Source organism: Trichomycterus rosablanca, chromosome 3 (genome assembly GCF_030014385.1).
Source record: "Trichomycterus rosablanca isolate fTriRos1 chromosome 3, fTriRos1.hap1, whole genome shotgun sequence".
Taxonomy (NCBI): Eukaryota; Metazoa; Chordata; class Actinopteri; order Siluriformes; family Trichomycteridae; genus Trichomycterus; species Trichomycterus rosablanca.
The window spans coordinates 50,787,424-50,812,406 of record NC_085990.1 but is presented as its reverse complement, the minus strand read 5'-3'; the positions used below and the strand labels follow the sequence as shown (position 1 = coordinate 50,812,406).

The 24,983-nt window shown below is 40.5% G+C and overlaps 1 protein-coding gene across 1 annotated transcript in view; it reads left to right on the top strand.

Annotated features, from left to right (window-relative positions):
* The window catches only part of dpyda.1 (dihydropyrimidine dehydrogenase a, tandem duplicate 1), a 358,262-nt gene that overhangs the window by 328,070 nt on the left and 5,209 nt on the right, over positions 1–24,983 (top strand). Inside the window, exons 22-23 of the mRNA XM_062991432.1 lie at positions 20,528–20,677; positions 20,764–20,904. Coding sequence (XP_062847502.1) covers positions 20,528–20,677; positions 20,764–20,904 — 291 coding nt within the window. The remainder of the gene's footprint in view (positions 1–20,527; positions 20,678–20,763; positions 20,905–24,983) is intronic.

Genomic DNA, 24,983 nt, shown 5'->3' with positions numbered 1-24,983 from the left:
AGAACATACGATAATATAAGATAAGATATGAGATAAGACAAGATAAAAAATAAGATTCCTTTATTGATCCCCTTGGTTGAACTAGTTTTATAAAGACTCCACAGAGCAAATACATTTAAAGTATATAAAACAGAGTAGAATAAAATTAGTAAGATAACATAAGATAAAAAATAAGATAACATAGGATTTGAGCTAACATAAGATAAAAGATAACATAGGATTTAAGATAACATAAGGTAAGATAACATAAGATAATATAAGATTATATAACATAAGGTAAGATAAGATAAAAGAGTGGATCAGACACAGCAGCGCTGCGGGAGTTTTTACATTTTACATTTACATTTTCAGCATTTAGCAGACGCTTTTACGCTTTTACGCTTTTTTTAGGGTTAAGGGCCTTGCTCAGGTACCCAACAGCGGCAACTTGGTGGTGGCGAGGCTTGAACCGGCAACCTTCTGATTACTAGTCCAGTACCTTAACCACTGAGCTACCACTGCCCTTTTAAACACCTCAATGTCACTGCTGGACTGAGAATAGCTCACCAATCAAAAATATCCAGCCAACAGCGCCCCGTGGGCAGCGTCCTGTGACCAAAGATGACCGACTCAAACAGCAGCAATAGATGAGCGATCGTCTCTGACTTTACATCTACAAGGTGGACCAACCAGGTAGGAGTGTCTAATTGAGTGGACAGTGAGTGGACACGGTATTTAAAAACTCCAGCAGCGCTGCTGTATCTGATCCACTCATACCAGCACAACACACACTAACACACCACCACCATGTCAGTGTCACTGCAGTGCTGAGAATGATCCAGCATGAAAGGTGCTAAAAAAGCATGCAGATAAACAGATGGACTACATTCAGTAATTGTAGAACTACAAAGTGCTTCTATATGGTAAGTGGAGCTGATAAAATGGACAGTGAGTGTAGAAACAAGGTGGTTTTAATGTTATGGATGATAAGTGTATGTCTTCACACACAGCTATAATTGAGTAAATTCTCTGCACTGTCTCAATCCATCACATCACGAGACAAGACAAACGACTTCGACCCAAAGTGTGATTTCAGTGAACGTGTGATTTCCTAAAAGTACGTTCGTCAGATTTCTGTTTGTATGGAGTATTTTCATATTTTGCTCGTTAAAAAGACATTTCGCTTCATACGCCTGGTGCCGAGTGCACAGTGTGAGTAATCATCACTACTAGAACTAGTTTTTTGCCCAGGGCTTGTAATCTTTTTATTAGCATATATGATTATGCAGCATTTAGAGTCAGAACTTCATAATGTTTAAGAACCAGGGTTTGAAAAAGAGAAAATAGAATAACAGCTTATTAACTGTATAAACAATATCTTTATTTCAATAATATGCACAGCAGTACTTTGTGCAGGAGAGGACCGATGTCCCCATAACGTTTTCTCTTTTCCCGATAGGACCACGTTTGTTATTGAGAGGCTTTTTTGAAACCCGTAATCCAGCCTCCGTTCTTTTCAAATCCAGAAAGCCAATTAACTCCGTCTTTATTTTATGTGACATATGAAATCGTTAGTGCGTGAAGCTGTGAGCAGGTGAGCTCGGCCTGTTTGGGCTTTAGAGCGTATTAAACGGGTGAGGAGTCAGCAGGCCTCTGTCCCATTAGCCTGGTCAGAGGGAAGATCTACGGTTATGGTCGACCGTCCCGGCCCGCTGGATGACATTCGGCAGCACGGATCGGGCCCCGGAGATGCTGGTGCTGGCGTTTGGGCTAAATAAGAGATCACTGTAGTTAATGCCCTGACCTGAATAGAGAACTAGTGTGTATTATATATTACTTTCTTTCTTTCTTTCTTTCTTTCTTTCTTTCTTTCTTTCTTTCTTTCTTTCTTTCTTTCTTTCTTTCTTTCTTTCTTTCTTTCTTTCTTACTCTCTGTCTGTCTGTATTTATTTCTGTCTATCATTCTTTCTTTTCTTTCTTTCTTTTTATTTCTTTCCTTGTTTTTATTAGTTCTTTCTTTTCTTTAGTTATTTCTTTCTTTCTTTTCTTTTCTTTCTTTCTTTCCTTGTTTTTATTACTTCTTTCTTTCTTTTTTCTTTCTTTCTTTATTTCCTTATTTTTATTACTTCTTTCTTTCTTTCTTTCTTTCTTTCTTTCTTTCTTTCTTTCTTTCTTTCTTTCTTTCTTTCTTTCTTTCTTTCTTTCTTTTCTCTTCTCTTCTCTTCTCTTCTCTTCTCTTCTCTTCTCTTCTCTTCTCTTCTCTTCTCTTCTCTTCTCTTCTCTTCTCTTCTCTTCTCTTCTCTTCTCTTCTTTATTTATTTCTTTCTTTTCTCTTCTTTTCTTTATTTATTTCTTTTCTTCTTTTCTCTTCTTTTCTTTCTTTCTTTCTTTCCTTGTTTTTATTAGTTCTTTTTTTCTTTCTTTTCTTTTCTCTTCTTTTCTTTATTTCTTTCTCTTCTCTTCTTTTCTTTCTTTCTTTCTTTTTTCTTTCTTTCTTTCCTTGTTTTATTAGTTCTTTTTATCGTTCTTTCTTTCTTTTTTTTCTTTCTTGCCTTGTTTTTACTATTTCTTTTTTCTTTGTTTCTTTTCTCTTCTTTTCTTTCTTTCTTTTTTTCTTTCTTTCTTTCTTTCTTTCTTTTTTCTTTCTTTCCTTCCTTGATTTTATTACTTCTTTCTTTCTTTTCTTTCTTTCTTTCTTTTTTTCTCTCTCTTTCCTTGTTTTTATTAGTTCTTTTTATCTTTCTTTCTTTCTTTCTTTCTTTCTTTCTTTCTTTTTCTTTTCTTTTCTTTCTTTCTTTTTTCTTTCTCTCTTTCCTTGTTTTTATTACTTCTTTCTTTTCTTTCTTTCTTTCTTTCTTTCTTTGTTTTTTGTTGTTGTTGTTGGTCTTTCTTTTCTTTTCTCTTCTTTTCTTTCTTTTCCTCCCTTCTACCCACGGCTATAATAATAAATAATAATTGACTCTTTTTGGAACTCTTGTGTTCTCATCTTTCTCTACTAGAATTGACGAACACGGTGGTTCTTCTTTAAATGAGTGTTTTGCGTTTCTTACTGATGGAGGTAAACCAGGCCGTTCTGCTTCTCCTTTAGTGTTAATTTCCTGCCTGCTAAACGCTGCTGTGTGCTGCTGACAGTTATTCATGTCAGGCTACACTCCTCTCCCATTTATTACCACACACGCACCCAACGGCTTATTGTTGTTTTTACTACCCACGGCTTGATATACAAGTTTGATTTGGGAGGAGAGCACACCAGAGAAAACATTTTAAACTGATGACACTTGTTTGTTGTGTGTGTGTGTGTGTGTGTGTGTGTGTGTGTTTTGCATGCATGAGTGTGTATTAGGGGAGACATGAAATCCAATTAGAAAAGTTTTGTGTGGTAGCTGAAGACATGGACTTGGCAGGCAGGGTATTCTTTACCACACAGTACCTTTATTAAACAAGACACAGCTCGCCAACTTACTCAACTTTTTAAGAGGACGTTCAGAGTCCGACTACTGAGTTTGACTAGTCCAACATCTTTATCGTCTGTTTTATATATTTTATTTATTTTTACCTTCTGTGGGTTTTGCTTATGGGACATGTTAATGCTTTATATAATGAATGTTGACACAGAGATGGAGAAGCAGAAGAAAAAGGTTTAAATTTTTTATTTTGGCCCATTTCTGTTAGGTAACTGTTCTGTTTTTCTGTAGTTTAGTGGAGGAAAAACCCCACGTTTCGATCGGCAGCGATTTTTCACCTCTTGTTGCCTGAATTGCTGATCACTCATCACTCTGTGTTTACACCGGAAGTGTCATCACTTGTGGGTGTTTCGTTGCCAAGCAGTTTAACAGATGCCAAGCAAAAAGCATCAATGCCATGGCAGTACAGCGTATTTTACTGGCTAGTATCTACAGAGCATGTAGACAAAAACAATTTGATCACAAATTAGATACAAATCAGATTCCTTCACACCCAGTTTTTACCATAAATCAGACACGTAAGACCCCTAAAAATAAAATTAAAAAATAGGACATGAGGGTGATCTTTTACACACTTTGGTTCCACTCGTGACAGGACAGGTAGTTACAGGTTACCCATGAGTCATCAGTTCAATGTCAAACACCGTCACGGCCAATTTTGTATCTCTAATCCCTAGTTCGCACTTTTTGCCGACTAGTCGCCGCTAGATGTGGCAGCTCGGAAGCAACTCGGCTCAGTCGGGGATCGAAACTCGGGTCGATCGCTGTGTGTGAACTGTTCAACAACCCGACCTGAGCGGCTCGCAGACTCAAGAAAAATATCTATCATGCTAAATATCTGGACCTGTCAGCGACTCTAAATCCTGTAGTGTGAAAGATGTTGCGATCAGGTTGCGAGTGGCAGCGAGTGCTATGTGCAACTACAGCCAATGAGAACACAAGATACAAGGTGAGGTGAAACCCGGGGGAGGAGTGTAAAAATGTGGGACAGGGGTATAATATAGTTTCTATCAGAATACATCAGCACATACAAGCTTTACAGTATTTGTGACTTATCGTGACCTTTGTGACCTTCTTGCTGTGAGGCGACAGTGCTACCCACCGAACCACCATGCCACCCGGTTAAAAATGTTTGTGCAGTCTACAACGAGAAAACTGTGTTTGATCTTTGCAATCGCTGCATATATTTGCGGAGCTCTGACACCACGACATTCCATCTTGTTTCTCTTCCATCTCTAGTAGGAACTATTATCTAGGAACCAAAAAACAGAGGGGTAGGATGTGTACTGCTCTGCTCAGTGCTCAATTCCTGTTGGTAATCACCACATTGCTACTTATTTGCGTTGGTGACTCCACCCACTTGAAATGAAAATTGAAAATGAATGAAAGCTGGTCGCTTTGTTGTGTTGCATTGCTGCCGGCCTGAATGTAAAGTTATACTGGTCGAGAGATGTTTATAATGGTCTGGGCTAAATCCTTTAGTTCTACTGCAGTTAAATCTTAATGTTCGTCATATAACTCTATTCAACTATTTAAGATTCAAGATTTAATTTGCTTTTAGGGAAATAGTGCAGCAAAAGTTCAGTCCTCTTGAAGAATGTCAATGCACAGACTAACGGCGTGGACAGACTGGTTTGCAGACTGGTTTACCTATTTAATGCAAAGATTCTCTTACCACTGACCTCTTGCGGGCCGGTCGGGGACAGCCAAAGTCAACATCGTGGCCCGAGAGCCGTATAACGTCCAGGAGTATGAAATATAAGCAAGAATTAAAAAACACATAAAATCAAAAGTTGCTTACATTTGTAGGGATTGCAGCTGGTGACTTCTCTGTGCCCATATGAAATTAAATTAAATATCTACGTACGTTTAGCTTTGAGGTGTTCATCCCTTCATCTGTGTTTATCTGTCTGTGGCCAGATTTGAGTCCTAACCTTCAAATGTGTGGCACTTAATCTAATCCTGTGATGAGTATTTACCTTAATGCTATCTGACAGCGTATCAGTACGTACAGTGAAATATGAAGCGTATGGTCACAAAGAGAAATGATAGAGTGGCTTATACATTCAGTGTAATGTGATTCTATATTACACTGATGTATCTGTCACACACACGTACATCCATTTAGCAGCTGAAGAAAGGTGTTAGTGAAGCTGCAGCTATGTTAGCATTTATTTAAAACAGCTTCAAATTGCTACAGTTAGCAAAAAGTCCAAAGTGTAAAGAATGAACATTAATTTGAGTGTAGATCAGAGGTGGGAAATTTAATTTTCTAAGGTGCCGCGTGAGAAACTGGAACTGTTGTGGAGGGCCTGGCCAATAGGCTGAACTTAATATTATTTGTATTTCTTCATAACAAGTAGTAAATTTTACAGTTTTGATCATGTCTAGTTCACACCACGATTTTTGCCCTGATTTTCACTCGCCGACTGGTCGCCGCTAGGTGTGGCTCGCCGAGCACTCACAGACTCAAGAAAAATATCTAGCATGTTAAATATCTGGACCTGTCACCAACTCAGAATCGTGTAGTGTGAAAGGCGTTGCAAGTGGCAGTGAGTGCCATCTGATGTCCACCTTTTTGGACGCTCAAAGAAGCTTTAAGGGGAAGAAGATTTACATGTGATGATGATGTGAAAGCAGCGCTGCATCAGTGGCTACGAGCTCAACCAAAAACACTTTTTGCTGATGGCATTAAAAAATTGGTACAACGTTGAACCATTGATGAACAGGGTGAAAGCAGGTTAAAAAAGTATGTAGAGAAACATATGGACTACAGTCAGTAATTTTAGAACTACAAAGTGCTTCTATATGGTAAGTGGAGCTGATAAAATGGACAGTGATTCGCCGAGCGCTTGCAGACTCAAGAAAATTATCTAGCATGTTAAATATCTGGACCAGTCGCCGACTCAAAATCGTGTAGTGTGAAAGGCATTGCGAGCAGGTTGCGAGTGGCAGCGAGTGCTATGTGGAACTACAGCCAATGAGAATGCCAGATACAGGTGAGGGAAAACACAGGGCAGGAGTATAAAAATGTGGGACAGGGGCATAATATGATTTCTATCAGAATACATCGGCACACACACAAGCTTTACAGTATTTTGTGATCTTATCGTCCATGCCAAACTATAATACCCACGCTGCATTGCAAAAATATTATTAACCTCCAACTCACTACAGAACAGACGATCCCTGCTGTTCACATAGTTCGATCCACTCTGATTAATTTATTTTTCCTACTTGCTTTTACGCTGCACATCAGCACATAAACAACTTTGATCTCTCGCTCATTGTTGACGTGCATTTTTGGACGTTGTATCATTAAACCCCTCGTCACTTCTCGCGTGTGTTCTCGTGACTAAACGTAGTTTGGGAGACTGGACAGACTCATCTGAGATTCCTCCTGGTGATGGATGGTGTAGTGTGTGACCCCCTATCACCCATCAGTCGTGTAGTGTGAAATACACACCGACCTGAAAGACTCCCGATTACAAGAGATCCAGTCGTGTAGTGTGAACTGTACAGAGACCTGACCACTTGGAAAGTCGTGTAGAGTGAACTTGGCATTAGCTATTACTGGAAGAGTAGATGTTAGCAAAAATAAAAAAAAATGAATAAAATCAAAAGTTGCATTTGTAGGGACCATGCCCATACGAACAGGAAAATAAAACACTGGTTTCTTAGCAAGGTTGGGATGAAAATTTTAATTCTTACTTGATGCAGACATAAAATGTATCTATATGATCAAATGTAATTTAAAAACACCAGAAAACAAAACAAATAAAAGCCCAAGTATTCCATGAATTAGAGGGCGGCACGGTGGCTAAGTGGGTAGCACTGTCGCCTCAGAGCAAGAAGGTCCTGCGTTCGATCCCCTGGTGGGGCGGTCCGGGTCCTTTCTGTGTGGAGTTTGCATGTTCTCCCCGTGTCCGTGTGGGTTTCCTCCGGGTGCTCCGGTGTCCTCCCACAGTCCAAAGACATGCGAGTGAGGTGAATTGGAGATACTAAATTGTCCATGACTGTGTTTGATATAAACTTGTGAACTGATGAATCTTGTGTAATGAGTGACTACCATTTCTGTCGTGAATGTAACCAAAGTGTAAAACATGACGTTAAAATCCTTATAAACAACAAACAAACAATCTATAAATTAGAAGCTGAATTATTAGAAGCTGTTGTATTATGGGTAGCTCTGTCGAATACACAGACTAACAGGCGTTTAAAAAAAGGAACAGGAGCTTTTGTGCTTGTGGTAATTTCAAGCAAGTGTAAAGATTGAACATGTTTTAATCCCAATTTAGTTTTAGTTTAGATCAGTGGTGAGTAATTACATTTTCCAAATGGCTGCATGGGAAACTGGGACTGTTGTGGAGGGCCGGACCAATAAGCTGATCTTAATATAACATTCTGCTTAATATTAATTGTATTTCTTTATAAAAAGCAGTAAATTGTACAGTTTTGATAAGCTGTTACTGTTAAAAAATAGATGTTACAATCAGGCAATGAAAATGAGAAGCTCTTTTAAGTGCGTCTTTACGCTGGACGTTTTGCTTCCAATGAGCTTCTAAGGAAATTGCTTGGCATTGCTTCTTTAAATAATTGCTTTGGAAAATGCAAAGTGTTTTTGTTGTCAGAAAAGTTTCCTAAATGTCAATGTGGAAAAAGGAAATCTGTATACCTGATACCAAAACTGTATAATTACATTCTGTAATTGGACGATTTTTAAACAAGAGGCCACTCTTTACCATACAAACCACCAGAGCTATGTTATTGTGTTTATATAGATAGACAGACAGACAGACAGACAGACAGATACTTTATTGATCCCAAAGGAAATTAAAACTCCAGTAGCATGATACAATGTAAGTACACACATTAAAAAAATAACTGTACAAAAACATACACGAATAAAACTGAATGGTTCCTGTACTTCACATATAATGGATAAGTGTAGCAACAAACAGTGCAGTTCTAAGAATGTATGAATGAATGTGCAGGAGGTGTAGTTTTCATTTAAAGTAAGAATTAAATAGTCATTAGATTATTAAATAGTAAAGCAACATATGTAACAAGTATTGCACAATGATATGATATACTGTACATGTAACATATACATATAGGACCCTCAGTCTTTAGCTACCGCCTGCTGCCCCTGCCCGGTGGAGTATATCTGTGTTTGTTCTCTGATGTTTCTCACCTGACACGCCAATGTCTATCCGTTCGATGAAGTTCGAAAGACAATAATCATCCCCTTTTTGCAAATCGCCCCTTTTACCCAAGACAGCAACGAGGGATATGTGTGCAGACAGCTTATCACACACCTTATATACCCACCAAGCCAGCTCATGAAAACGTGGCTTCCTTTATGAGCTACATGCTGCCGTTGTGGTCATAAAAATAATAATAATAATCCTCCACCTCCTTGTTTGTACACTCACTGTCCATTTTATCAGCTCCACTTACCATATAGAAGCACTTTGTAGTTCTACAATTACTGACTGTAGTCCATCTGTTTCTCTGCATGCATTGTTAGCCCCCTTTCATGCTGTTCTTCAATGGTCAGGACCCCCACAGGACCACCACAGAGCAGGTATTATTTAGGTGGTGGATGATTCTCAGCACTGCAGTGACACTGACATGGTGGTGGTGTGTTAGTGTGTGTTGTGCTGGTATGAGTGGATCAGACACAGCAGCGCTGCTGGAGTTGTTAAACACCTCACTGTCCCTGCTGGACTGAGAATAGTCCACCAACCAAAAATATCCAGCCAACCAAAATATCCAGACCTTCATCAGTGGTCTAGAAGATGACCAACTCAAACAGCAGCAATAGATGAGCGATCGTCTCTGACTTTACAAGGTGGACCAACTAGGTCTAATAGAGTGGGCAGTGAGTGGACACAGTATTTAAAAATCTGCCGTGTCTGATCCACTCATACCAGCACAACACACAGATGGACTACAGTCAGTAATTGTAGAACTACAAAGTACTTCTATATGGTAAGTGGAGCTGATAAAATGGACAGTGAGTGTAGAAACAAGGAGGTGGTTTTAATGTTATGGCTGATTGGTGTATATATATATAATTTTACAGGGAAGAATTTAGCAGACCAGTATTGATAACCGTATGCATTTCTACAACTCTCTCTGCCCCACCGTGCCCGTCTAGCCTCTCCGCCCTCCTGCTAGCTCCAGGGAGGATAAAATCAAATTGAAGCGCTCGGGCCGGTGCGTTTGATTGCGTTTTCACACAAGCACAGCGCCACATCCAGCCGCCACACCTGTTCGCCCCTCACGCCGGCCATTTTCTTGAAAAGCCTCAGAGCCGCGGGCCGACACTTATCCACAGCATTTAAACCAGCCTGCCCATAATTCCCCTTCTTTATCCATCCTGGGCGCCGGTGTGGAATTCTCTCACTCCCAACCATCAGCAGTATATGGTAATCTGGAGGAACCGTGATGAGCAGCTACATCTGCGTTTAAGCATGCGCCGGGAGACGCGGCGCAGCAGAAGAGTCGCTCCTCAGCCCCGGGCCCCTGCCGATCGGCAGCCATGTGTGACTATAATGGGGTGACTGGGCGAAGCTCACATCAAATTACCTCGCCGTGAATGGCGCGAGATGGGGAGAGGGGCTGTAGAGGGAGTTAGCGGGAGGAGAATTGGATGAGGGAAAAGCCAGATTGAAAGGGAAGGCATTAATTTCACATTTGCATGGATTTCATTACACTTGATTCTGTTAGGAAGCAGCGCTGTGGTCGGGATTGTGGGTTCGAGAGGAACGCTGAGAATTTCGTGTTTGTCTTTGTATTAAACCGCTTTTGTCTTTCCTTCCATACGTGTCGACATCCATCGACGTCCATTCATCGTATTATAAAGCCGGTTTGAAGAGGCCTCTGTGAAATCAACCCAAAAAAAGTACCGTTTAAGAATTACTTAATGCCAATGACGCTTTTATAACATTTAGATTTAGTATTTTAAGGGATGATCACTCAGAATTAAGAATAAGAATTTAGACATGCCCTCTTCTCGGGAGTGTAGGATGACGTAAAATGTGTCTATGTAGAGAGATCACTAGGTTTTTCCCACAGACCCCTAGAGTGGCCTACAAGCCTCGTTGTCTCACACTTACAGAGATACTTGGTGTAATCTGTGGTGGTGATCTGGGGGAGCATCAGCAAGGGAGGAATCGGACATATTTGTCTTTGTGAGAGACTCATGAATCAAGTCATGTACACAGTCATCCTAGAAGAAACCTTGCTTCCTTCTGCACAAACAGTTCCTCAACTCAATCTCAGCTTTGCTATTGGCAGGTCAGGCACCTTAATGGACAATGATTGGCTTGTCTGTGGGCGGGATTGCCATAGGGATTTTTCATAACTGCTGCAATTACGACCTCTGCTGGCTGGTTGATGCCGCCTGCACAAAGATGAGGGATAATGGAGATCAGTGCGCTACATGGATCTCCATATGAACTTGTCTCATGCAGGTGAAAAGAAGTGGTCGGCTACTGCACACGTGTCAGAGGGGGGAGTGGAGGTCCAAATGAGAAGTTTAAGAATTACTTAATGCCAATGACGCTTACTTAACTGTTAGATTTAGTATTTAGTGTAATAAAGGATTTTACTTTCATTGATTCCTAATAGCCATCACTTATTCCTTTAAAGCATTTTCCTTTGAAATGAGTTTATTTTACCAGATTTCAAATCAAATCCAAGTTTATTCGTCACAAACCGGTTATACACGGTACAGCCTGTTCTCATCAGTAATAAAGAGAAAGAAAAGTACATACTAGGAAATAATAAACTCTCAACTGGTCTGTCTGAAACCTGGTGATGTCTATACATAGACGCATTTTACATCATCCTACACTTCCGAGAAGATGGCGTGTCTAAATTCTGAGATCTCTTAAAATGCTTTTACTGAGACGCTTTAATTCTAAATGATAATCTGACAAAATAACGAGGGAGCGTCCTGCACTTCATTAGCGCTGAAGGCAATCCCAGCATTCAGTGCGGCACGACTTTTCTCACAAAAAAATACAAACATGGTGGACGAATGTGGAGCAACCAACAGAGTTCTTTTATAATGTAAATACATTTTCTCTATAAAGGTGCACAAGTGACGTTTATTTGTAAATTCAGGCTCGTCAGGGACAGTTTAAGCATTTCCTGTACACAGAGGGAGACGTTAGCTGGCGTGCTAGCGGGTTGTGCCGCCTCAGCCCACTGGTTTGAATGGTCTGAAGCTAACTGTGTTAGCTTAGTAAGCTAAAACTGGTGACGTAATCACCGCAATTTCTGTCTAAGTAGTGCGTCTAAATAATCTGCCTTAAGAGTTCGATGTGTTATTAGAATCCTCTCTGCTGAGGCAGCTGATCAGGTAGGCAGCTCACTAAGTTTTTAGACAGACTCTACACGTGTGGTTCTTGTTCTATTTCAGTTAAAGTTGAATTCCAACCAAAACTGGCACACAAGATCTTACCTAATGAGGTATGAGTGGTCTACCTTAATTTAGGTAGAGAAGGTCCCGGATTCAATTCCCAGGTGGAGTGGTTTGAGTCCTCTCTTTGTGGAGTTTGCATGTTCTCCCCGTGTCTGTGTGGGTTTCCTCCCAAAATTGTGAGATGCAAAATTGCGCCTGTGTTTGACATTACAAATTTGAACTGATGAATCATGGGTAACCTGTAACTACCTGTTAAGTCATGAATGGAACCAAAATGTGTAAAACACCACCTTCAAATCCTAATAAACAAACTGAATGAGGTATTGTGTAATGATCACATGAACCATTTACATTTTCAGCATTTAGCAGATGCTTTTATCCAGAGCGACTTACAGGACTGTGACAGTATACAGTCTGAGCTATTGAGGGTTAAGGGTCTTGCTCAAGGGTCCAACAGTGGCAACCTGGCAGTTGTGAGGCTTGAACCGGCAACCTTCTAATTACTAGTCCAGTACCCTCACCGCTAGGCTACAACTGCCACTACCAAATTACATGGCAAAACTGTTCTAGTGGTACCTCAGAAGAAACTGGAATCAGAAATAACCATTCCCCATGTTACAGAATGAGAAAAGAAAGGTTTTGAGTGAAGGTTCAATAAGAACGAGCTCAAGCAACAAATATTGGGGACAGCAAAGCTCTCCACTGACCGGGATGACCACCAACTCATTTAAATGTCACTCAACAACTGTAAAGTGGCAAAGTGACCTACAAAACAATGGAAATAGCAGCTTTGGTGAAGTGAACATGTTTGAGACAAGCCTCTAAAGTTGAAGCAAGTTCATCTTCTCTGATGATTTCAATTTGCAGTTCATCACATGGAGTCTGTCTGAAAACCTAGTGAGCTGCCTTGCTGCTTCTACTACCTACCTGATCAGCTGCCTCAGTAGAGAGGATTCTAATAAGACATCAAACTCATAAGGCAGATTATTTAGACGCTCTACTTAGACAGAGATTATGCTGATTACATCACCGCAGTTCTTGCTTACTAAGCTAACACAGTTAGCCTCAGGCCATTCAAACCAACAGGCTGAGGCGACACAACATGCAGGTACGCCAGCTAACGTTTCCCTCCATGTACCGAAAACTATTAAACTGTCCCTGATGAGCCTGAATTTACAAATAGACGACACTTGTGCACCTTTATACACATTAAACATCAATGATAATTAATTTACATTTAAAAATAACTCTGTTGGTTGCTCCGCATTTGTCCGGCATATTTGTATTTTTTGTGAGAAAAGTCGTGCCACACTGAATGCTGGGATTGCCTTCAGCGCTGAGGAAGCGTCTGACGCTCCCTCATTATTTAGTCACATTATCACTCAGAATTGAGGCACCTCACTAGGAGCATTTTGAGGAATTTACGAATTTAGACATGCCCTCTTCTCAGGAGTGTAGGATGGAAGTTTTCGACTTGTCTTTTGTCATGAATCAAGTCATGTAAACAGTCATCCTGAAAGAAACCCTTGCTTCCTTCTGCCCAGACAGTTCCTCAACTCAATCTGTGCTTTGCTACTGGCAGGTCGGGCACCTATATGGACAATGATTGGCTCGTCCGTGGGTGGGAATGCCGTAGGTTGCTTCATTTACAACTTCTGCTTACACATGATGGACACTGACACACACACATGGACTCTGACACACACACACACACACACACACACACACACACATACATGATGGACTCTGACACACACAACTTAAATACACACAACTACTGTATTGTACTACTGTAACTGTATTACTTGCATCTTTGCACAATATTGCAATAAGTTTTTTGCATTTATTGCACCTTACTCTCTTATCTCCTATAAGAGTTGTTTCATTTCAATATGTACTTGTATATAGCTGAAATGACAATAAAGCCCCTCTTGACCTCTTGACTCTCTTGATGCTACCTGCACAGAGATGAAGGATAATGGAGATCAGTTCATGGATCTCTATATGAACTTGCCTCATGCAGGTGAAAAGAAGTGGTCGGCTACTGCACACGTGTCGGAGGGGAGGAGTGGAGGTCCAAATGAGAAGCCTAATGTGATTGGGTAACTGGATACGCATAGATAACAAATAAAATAAACAAAAAATGCATATATGCATAAACTCACGTAACAAAAAATACTTTCAAGCGTATTTTAATTTTTTTGGACCTGCTCTCGTCTTTTTGTCTACTGTGAACCTAAATAACATACTGTCGAGCACCCCTACCCCTCGACAAGCCCCACATGTTTAAACCCCTGACTTTTTTTCTATGTCTATTAGAATGCAAACTACTCCAAAGCATCTACAGGTCATTTGTTTTTAAAATCAGCACACAGAACCAAAGCAAAGTTCACGTTTTCTGCTTTGTACCCAATTTGCATTCTCATACATGTGTGCAATATTTAAACCGTCATCTCACAGATAATATAAAAATCTTTCACAGCTCTGCATGATAATGAGAGCTCGTATGTGTGTGAGAGTGTGTTAAGTGCATGTAGTACAATAACGTTTCCCAGAGGATCACTCGTACCAGATAACACCGAGCGCAGCAGCTTTAAGTGAGCGGGGAATCCCGGCTTCTTGACATGATAATGACTTAAGGCTGAATATTTTTGCAAAGTACATTGCATGATTTTACAGAATGGCGTCTCAAGAAGGAACAAATATGCCAAATATGCTAAACCAGGGACAGTGTTTTCTGCCATTTCTTCTCCTGCGTGTGACCTCCACTCCTGACCGAGGAGGGCCGTAACCATCACACGACCCCTCCGACACTTGTGCAGTAGTCGACCACTTCTTTTCACCTGCACGAGGTGGCATCATATGGAAAGGATTGAGAAGATCTGCTGCTTCTACATTTCCAAAATTTCTTCCATGTATATATATATATATATATACATTTTATCAGCTCCACCTACCATATAGAAGCACTTTGTAGTCCATCTGTTTCTCTGCATACTTTGTTAGCCCCCTTTCACCCTGTTCTTCAATGGTCAGGACCCCTCTAATTTAGTTTTTAAACACCTCACTGTCACTGCTGGACTGAGAATAGTCCAACAACCAAAAACATCCAGCCAACAGCGCCCCGTGGGCAGCGTCCTGTGACCACTGATGAAGGTCTAGAAGATGACCAACTCAAACAGCAGCAATAGATGAGCAATCATCTCTGACTTTACATCCAAAAGGTGGACTAACTAGGTAGTAGTGTCTAATATAGTGGACAGTGAGTGGACACGGTATTTAAAAACTCCAGCAGCACTGCTGTGTCTGATCCACTCATACCAGCACAACACACACTAACACACCACCACCATGTCAGTATCACTGCAGTGCTGAGAATGATCCACCACCTAAATAATACCTGCTCTGTGGTGGTCCTGTGGGGGTCCTGACCATTGAAGAACAGGGTGAAAGTAGGTTCTGCTTTTGATCTCCACTCCTGACAGAGGACTGCCGTAACCATCACATGACCCCTCTGACACTTGTGCAGTAGCCGACCGCTTCTTTTCACCTGTACAAGGCAGGTTCATATGGAGAGCCGTATCATACACAGTCATGCATCGATCTCCATTATGCCCGTCTGTGTGCAGATGCCATCATTCAGCCAGCAGAGGGTGTAACTGCAGCAATTATGAGAAATCCCTCCGGCCTTCTTTCCTCTCTTGGACGAGCCAATCGTGGTCCATGTAAGCTCCCAGACAGCTGCTAAAGTGACCTGAAAATCTATTTGAATTTAGCCAAGCATGTCCAAAAACATCTTTCATTTCACTTTTATCTACAGTTTATATAGTGTGTGTACTCTTCTTTAATAAATACATGATATTAATTAATACGTTGGCCGTAATTATTTTTAGAATGAATTTCCTATCTGCCTAAAAGCCTTTTCTGACCTGAAGTTAAACAAGTGATGCTGCAGGTTTCCAGGACTTCACTGAACGCTAACCAAAGCATCTCATTAATTTTCAAAGAGGAAAATCAGTGCTCCTACCACTCAAAAACCAGCGCCGGGGCTTTTATGTGATCAGCCTGACTGACTTTAAGGTTCTGTTTTTGTTTACCTCCAATGCTTTAATTAGGGAAGCAGCAGTGATGCTTTAGCACACATGAAGCTCTTTGATTAAGTGATTACTGGTACGAGTAAACACCAGTCTCACTGCTCAGGATGACCACCGGGTTAAAATGAAAGCAAGTTTCATTTGGCTTCCTGTGTGTGTGTGTGGGGGGGGGGGGGGGGGGGTTGTTATCTGCATCGTGTCCACTGATTCCAGGGAAACTGGACCTACCACGACCCTGATCAGGATAAAGTGGTGGTAAAACATAGAAATGAATGAATGAATGATAGTCTCAATGTCAATCTGTCTGTGACATGACTCATCTTAAAAAGTCAGTATCAGATTAGTGCCGTAATACAGGAATTTGATTGATCAGTAGTGAATTGATCCTGAATTATGGAGACCTGCTGCTTTTACATTTCTAAATTTCTCCATGTTAATATTAAGGCTTTCACTGTGGGTCCTGCAGCATTCAATGTGGCTTTTTAACTTTTTTTTCCAGACCTTTTTTTCTTAGCTCTTTTGTTTATGGCATAGTGTTCCTCTAAAAACATTTAGGTAAATGCTATATAAATAGACTGCCTTGACAAAAAAAAGGTCACAATATTTGGTTGGACCACCTTTAGCTTTGATTACGGCATGCATTCGCTGTGGCATCGTTTCCACAAGCTTCTGCAACGTCACAACATTTATTTCTGTCCAGAGCTGCATTAATTTTTCCCCAAGATCTTGTATTGATGATGGGAGATTTGGACCACTGCGCAAAGTCTTCTCCAGCACATCCCAAAGATTCTCAATGGGGTTCAGGTCTGGACTCTGTGGTGGCCAATCCATGTGTGAAAATGATGTCTCATGCTCCCTGAAGCTCTCTTTCACAATTTGAGCCCGATGAATCCTGGCATTGCCATCTTCGAATACGCCCGTGCCGTCAGGGAAGAAAAAATCCATTGATGGAATAACCTGGTGTTCAGTATATTCAGGTAGTCAGCTGACCTCATTCTTTGGGCACATAACGTTGCTGAACCTAGACCTGACCGACTGCAGCGACCCCAGATCATAGCACCGCCCCCACAGGCTTGTACGGTAGGCACTAGGCATGATGGGTACATCGCTTCAGCCGCCTCTCTTCTTACCCTGATGCGCCCATCACTCTGGAACAGGGTAAATCTGGACTCATCAGACCACATGACCTTCTTCCATTGCTCCAGAGTCCAATCTTTATGCTCCCTAGCAAATTGAAGCCCTTTTTGCCGGTTAGCCTCACTGACAAGTGGTTTTCTTAAGGCTACACAGCTGTTTAGTCCTAATCCCTTGAGTTCTCTTCACATTGTGCATGTGGAAATGCTCTAACTGTCGCTATTAAACATCCCTGAGTTCTACTGGAGTTTTTCTACCATTTGATTTCACCAAACGTTTAAGTGATCGCCGATCACAATCATTCAAAAAAATTTTCTGACCACATTCCTTCCTGGAAGATGATGTTTCCCCCCCACTGTCCTTCCACTTTTTAATAATGCGTTGGACAGTTCTTAACCCGATTTTAGTAGTTTCAGCTTCTCCTTAGATGTTTTCTCTGCTTGATGCATGCCAATAATTTGACCCTTCTGAAACAGATTAACATCTTTTCCACGACCACGGGATGTGTCTTTCCACATGGTTTTTTAACAAATGAGAAGCTACTCACTGCAGTTAGGGTTAAATAACTTGTTGCCAGCTAAAACATAATCACCCATGCAGTAATTATCCTATGGGAGGCTCTTACCTATTTGCTAAGTTAAATCCAGGTGGTGACTTTTTTTTTGCCAGGCAGTGTATATACAGTACAGTCTATTTTGTTTTATTTATTTATTTTTTGAAGTTGCTTCTCAAATTGTACACAACAGTTGAGTGTTGATAAAACTTTCTTGCTGCATGTCAGGTTGTTCTTGGTAAAAATCTTCAGCTCTTCTGACAGACAGTCAAGCAAACAAGCGAGTGGTCAGGCCAGGGTGCGAAATATTTTATATCAGAGTCAGAAATCCTAGAAAAGTGAGTTTAATTGGTAAACTGTCTTTATGGGATAAATACATTTTTAAAGCAATATGTTAAGTTGAGGTTTTATACAACATTTCTCACAATAAATAATCCAGAAACAGTCCAGTATAGATTAATTAGAGCAAATGTTCTAAATCATCAAGATTTTTTATTTGAAGTACACAGTACACCTCTTATACAATGTAATGTGAGTTTAGTTTTTTTTTTTTTCAAGCGACACGTCTGTTCTCAGTGTATTTTATACTTTTATTTATATTTAGTTTTATTTATATTTAGTGTCATTTATATTCAGGGCAGTTGTGGCCTAGCAGTTAAGGTACTGGACTAGTAACCGAAAGGGGTTCAAGCCCCACCACTGCCAGGTTGCCACTGTTGGGCCCCTGAGCAAGACCCTTAACCCTCAATTGCTCAGACTGTATATTGTCACAGTACTGCAAGTCGCTTTGGATAAAAGTGTCTGATAAATCCCTAAAATGTAAATGTAAATATTCACTGTTATTTATATTTAGTGTTAATTTATATTTAGTGTTATTTGTATTTGGTGTTAATTCAGTGTATCTTATAGTTATTTATATTAAATGTATTTAGTGTATTTATAGTGTTATTTATATTTTGTATTCCTCCGGGTGCTCCGGTTTCCTCCCACAGTCCAAAGACATGCAAGTGAGGTGAATTGGAGATACTAAATTGTCCATGACTGTTTTCGATATACAGTGGGGCCAAAAAGTATTTAGTCAGCCACTGATTGTGCAAGTTCTCCTACTTAGAAAGATGAGAGAGGTCTGTAATTTTCATCATAGGTACATCCATATGCTCTCTGGCAAACTTCAGACGGGCCTGGACATGTACTGGCTTAAGCAGGGGGACACGCCTGGCACTGCAGGATTTTAGTCCCTCTCGGCGTAGTGTGTTACTGATGGTAGCCTTTGTTACTTTGGTCCCAGCTCTCTGCAGGTCATTCATCAGGTCCCTCCGTGTAGTTCTGGGATGAGATCTTGCGTGGGGCCCCAGATCAAGGGAGATTATCAATGGTCTTGTATGTCTTCCATTTTCTTACAATTGCTCCCACAGTTGATTTATTCACACCAACCTGCTTGCCTATTGTAGATTCACTCTTCCCAGCCTGGTGCGGGTCTACAATTTTCTTTCTGGTGTCCTTCGACAGCTCTTTGGTCTTGGCCATGGTTGAGTTTGGAGTCTGACTGTTTGAGGCTGTGGACAGGTGTCTTTTATACAGATAACGATGTCAAACAGGTGCCATTAATACAGGTAACGAGTGGAGGACAGAAGAGCTTCTTAAAGAAGAAGTTACAGGTCTGTGAGAGCCAGAAATCTTGCTTGTTTGTGGGTGACCAAATACTTATTTTCCACCATAATTTACAAATAAATTCTTTAAAAATCCTACAATGTGATTTCCTGGATTTTTCTCATTTTGTCTCTCATAGTTGAAGTGTAGCTATGATGAAAATTACAGACCTCTCTCATCTTTCTAAGTAGGAGAACTTGCACAATCAGTGGCTGACTAAATACTTTTTGGCCCCACTGTAACCTTGTGAACTGATAAATCTTGTGTAATGAGTAACTACCGTTCCTGTCATGATTGTAACCAAAGTGTAAAACATGACGTTAAAATCCTAATAAACAAACAAATATTTTGTATTATTTATATTTAGTGTAATTTATATTTTGTATTATTTATATTTAGTGTAATTTATATTTAGTGTTATTTATTTTTTTATTATTATTTATACTTAGCATTATTTATACTTAGTATTATTAATATTTGGTGTAATTTATATTTAGTGTTATTTATACTGTTATTCATATTTAGTGTTTTTTCAGTGTATTTTATAGTGTTATTTATATTTAGCGTTATTCATATTTAGTGTTTTTTATATTCAGTGTTATTTATATTCAGTGTTATATATATTTAGTGTTATTTATACTTAGTGTTATTTATACTTAGTGTTTTTTCAGTGTATTTTATAGTGTTATTTATTTTAAGTGTTATTTATATTTAGTGTTATTTATACTTAGTGTTTTTTCAGTGTATTTTATTGTGTTATTTATATTCAGTGTTATTTATATTTAGTGTTATTTATACTTAGTGTTTTTTCAGTGTATTTTATTGTGTTATTTATATTCAGTGTTATTTATATTTAGTGTTATTTATACTTAGTGTATTTTCAGTGTATTTTATTGTGTTATTTATATTCAGTGTTATTTATATTTAGTGTTCTTTATATTCAGTGTTATTGCAGTGTTATTTTTATTTAGTGTTATTTATATTTAGTATTATTTAGATTTAGTGTTACTTAGATTTAGTGTTATTTCATTGTATTTTAATGTGTTTTTTATAGTTAGTATAAAATTCCTGAATATGATACTTGGATGGTGGGAGAGTTTAAATGATTAGCTTTGGCATGACACAACAAGGTAAACATAAATTAAAGACGGTTTAAGCCTGGGTTCAGTTGTGTTCTTTAAATTGATGCTAAATGATGTACTTTCTTTTTTCCTAGAAACTGCCGAGTTTTGGTCCATATCTTCAGGAGAAGAAGCAGGCCATATCAAACTACAAACAGAAGCTCTCTGACGTCAGTGATCCCAGTCTGGTTCCCTCCAGCGGCTCGAGAATCCACACCCCTAATAAACCAGTACCAGCGGTTAAAGTAAGAATTCATTTACACCTCTCGACTCATGAGCTTTGTTTTGTTTGTACGTCTCTGCTCACGTGTGTTTTGTCTGTGGTGGTCAGGATGTGATAGCCCGAGCTCTGAAGCATATCGGAGCGTACCAGGAGCTGAACAACCAGGAGCAAGTGCAGGCTCTCATTGATGAAGAGATGTGCATCAACTGTGGAAAGTGTTACATGACCTGCAATGACTCCGGATACCAGGTGCTGGCTTCCATCCATCTACTCACATAAACACACACACACATGCACAAAATACACACTGTCTGTACGCCTGCACCCACACAGACCCACAGTCTGGAGACTCTGGTCATAACCTTTTCCCTTTTCAATCCTATCTGGTTTGACTTTATTTCTGCAGCACAGCTGTACAGCTGTAGAGAGAGAGAGAGAGAGAGAGAGAGAGCATTATTATCCTGCTTTATTTTATGAGAGGGTTCAGACCAGCTCAGCCAGTGGTGCTGTCCAGTCTGAAGTCGGGACTGTACTGTGACCCCTTCTGACCCCATAGCATGGTCACCTGCTTTTTGAAAACCTAGTGAGCTGCCTCACTGCCTACTACCTACCTGATCAGCTGCCTTAGACATCGACTTGGGATTGCCTTCAGCGTTGAGGAAGCATTAGACACTCCCTCGTTATTCAGTCAGATTATCCCTCAGAATTAAGGTGCCTCAGTAGTAGCATTTTAAGGAATCTAAGGATTTAGACACGCCTCTTCTCGAGAGTGTAAGATGACATATATGTAGAGAGATCACCAGGTTTTTGGACAGACCCTAAGTTAGAGAGGTGAGATTCTGATTGTTTGAGCATGTTCAGAGGAGGGATGAGAGTTCTATCAGGAGAAGGTGCTGAGGATGCAGAGGAAGCCCAAGAGGAGGTTTGTGGATGCGGTGAGAGAGGACATGAAGGTGGCTGGAGTCAAAGAGGTGGATTTTCAGTACAGGGCGAGATGGACACGAATGATCCACTGTAGCGACCCCTAAAGGTAGCAGCCGAAAACAGAAGAAGAGGATTCATTTATTCATTCATACATTGTCAGTTTTAACACCGGTTTATCATTTTCAGGGTCGCGGTGGGTCCAATTCACTTAGGACAGGTCACCAGTCCATCACAGGGCAAACACACACACACACACACACTCATACCAGGGAGACTTTTTAGTATCTCCAGTTCACCTGACTGCACGTCTTTGTACTGTGGGAGGAAACCGGAGCTCCCGGAGGAAACAGCAACAGACACGGGGAGAACATGCAAAATCCGCACAGAAAGGACCCGAACCGCTCCACTTGGGAATCGAACTTAGAACCTTCCTGCTGTGAAGAAGTTTCAATCCTTTAATCCAATAGATCCGGTCAAAATTATTGCACCAAATGAAATGTAAGCCAAGGCAAAACTGGACATGAGAGAAGTGGTTCTAGATGTTTTTTTTTATTAGAAGTTATTTGATTATTTATTAATTATTATTTATTTTAATACAGCGGTACCTTGAAACTGTGAGTGGTGTTGAGTTTAAAAGACGTTGAGTTTCAAGGTATTTTTTCCCATAAGGATGTTTGGGAAACCTGTTAATGTTGGTGGTCCTGTGGAACTGCATATATTTTAGGCTCATGTAAAATAATGGGGTTGTTTTTGTCAGTTATGCCCAGAAAATAACACAAATATAATATAAAAACACTGAAATACAATAAAACAAAGTTAAAAGCTGCATTTTAGCTTTACTTCTTTATTGTTTCCTTATGCTGCTTAATCGTGGAGATGCTTGATCTTGGATTATTGTATTTCGTTCAGTACCGGCGCATTCACATGAGAAGCGGCAAAACCGCTTTAAGGGAAACGTCGAGTTTAAAAAGTCGAGTCACAAAGGGCGTCAAGTTTCAAAGATTTCGAGTTTAGGGGACGTTGAGTTACAGGGTACCACTGTGTTTTATTTTAGAAGTTTTTATTAGCACATTGGCTTAAAAATGTAACATGACTGTTCAATAATAAAACCACATGTCTTATTCAAGACTAATATCGTGTATTGGGCAGTTGTAGCCTAGTGGTTAGAGTGCTGGACTAGTAATCAAAAGGTCACTGGTTCAAGCCCCACTGTTGGGCCCTTGAGCAAGGCCCTTAACCCTCAATTGCTTAGACAGTATACTGTCACACTACTGTAAGTCACTTTGGATAAAAGCATCTGCTAAATGCTGAAAATGAAATGAAACAGGTCCATCCCGTGCCGGGGTCAGCATGGTCATTCTGACCGGTCTGTGACTATGCAGGATCATATGCGCTGTATGTGCTGCCACCCCTCTATCATACCCAGCTCAGTAATTTGTGCTACAATAGCTCTTCTGTGGGATTAGATCAGACAGGCTAGCCCACGCGCATCAATCAGCCCTGAACACCCATGACCCTGTCGCCCTTCCCTGGACCACTTTCGGTAGGTACTAACCACTGCGTGCCAGGAACCTGCAGGACCTGCCATTTTTGAGCTGCCCTGACCCATTCGTCTGGTTGTCACAATTTGGCTCTTGTCAGAATCACTCGGATCCTTTCCGCTCGGCCATTTGTCCAGCACGTCTAATATTTCCTGCCTTTTGACGGGTGCCAGTGTAACGAGATCAGCAATGTCGTTCGCTTCACCTGTCAGTGGTTTTGATGTTTTGGCCAATTTCTGCTTTAAACACAGTTGAACGGTTTGTAGGGGACGTGGTCACGGCAGTCAGAGGATTTCAATCATTTATTTAACTTTTATAGTCATTAATTCAACAATTATTTCTACCACCCTAAATAAAATAGTTGGGACAGTATGGAAAATGCAAATAGTAATAATAGTAAAAAAAATTTTTGGTCCGGGGCACACAGCGTCCATTTCTTCCAAAAAAGACCTGGAATGCTGATTCATCTGACCACAATACACATTTCCACTGTGTGATGGGCCATCCCAGATGCCTCCGAGCCCAGAGAAGTCGACACCACTTATGGAAATGGTTACCATAAGGCTTCTTTTTTGCACAGTACAGTTTTAAGTGGCATTTGTGAATGTAACTCTGTACTCTAGTACCTGACAAAGGTTTGCCAGAGTAATTCTTCGCCCATGTGTTTAAATCAGCTGCTGATGAATAACGGTTTTTGATGCAGTGCCATCTGAGGGATTAGAAAGTATGGAAAATGCAAATAATAATAATAGTAAAAACAAAACGTCTGGGGGATGCTCCTTTTTATCTTTGGTCTGGAGCACACAGCTTCCATTTCTTCCAAAAAAGACCTGGAATGCTGATTCATCTGACCACAATACATGCTTCCACTGTGTGATGGTCCATCCCAGATGCCTCAGAGCCCAGAGAAGTTGACGCTGCTTCTGGAAATGCTTAACATAAGGCTCCTGGTTTGCACAGCAAGATTTTAAGTGGTGTTTGTGCAGTAACTCTGTATTGTAGAGCTCGATAAAGGTTTGATGAACTAATCCCTCACCCATGTGGTTATATCAGCTATTGTTGAGTGGCGGTTCTTGATGCAGCGCCGTCTGAGGGATCGGAGATCACAGTGTTCAGCTCAGACTTTATGCACTGAAACTCCCCCAGATAATATTATGCACTGGAAAAACATGCAAGCTCCGCACAGAAAGGACCCGGACCGCCTCGCCTGGGGATCAAACCCAGGTCCTTCTGGCTGTGAGGCGACAGTGCTACCCACTGTGCCGCCCCTAAAAGTTACCACTACTTATATAACCCTGTAAAATAAGATAAAAAAGTAAATATATACTGAATTAAGTACTAAGTAGTGTGTTCGGCCTCGTTCAGACAAGTGTAGCAGACGTGTGTACGTGTGTGTGGACGGAACTACACCACCGAGCCAAACAAAGCTAAAATGCTAAACAATTAAAAAGTGTGAGTGCTTCTAAATGACGCTCCCCAGCAGTCTCATTATCCAGCCTTGTTTTCAAGCCAAGGCATTGACGCGTATTAGAAGTGAAAATGGCAGGGTCCCCCTCCGCCTGGGCTGGAAGAGGAGCACAGGATGGGCCGGTTGTGACAGTTTTATTAAAGTATTTGTCTCTTTCTGCTGCTTTCTCCTGCTAAATAAACGTCTCCTTCGATTTATCATAAGGGTATTGATGAAGTAGCTAGCTTGGTTTTATTAAAGCGGTAATTGTTCATCGTGACAGTGATCGTCTGAGAGTGGCTCTCTGGGGGGGGATTACATATTATTAATGCTTTTTAATAAAGAGGAGCATTTATCAGCCTGATGTGTCATGATCAAATAGGTGGCCCGTCATTAATTGCAAAACATCAGAGTTC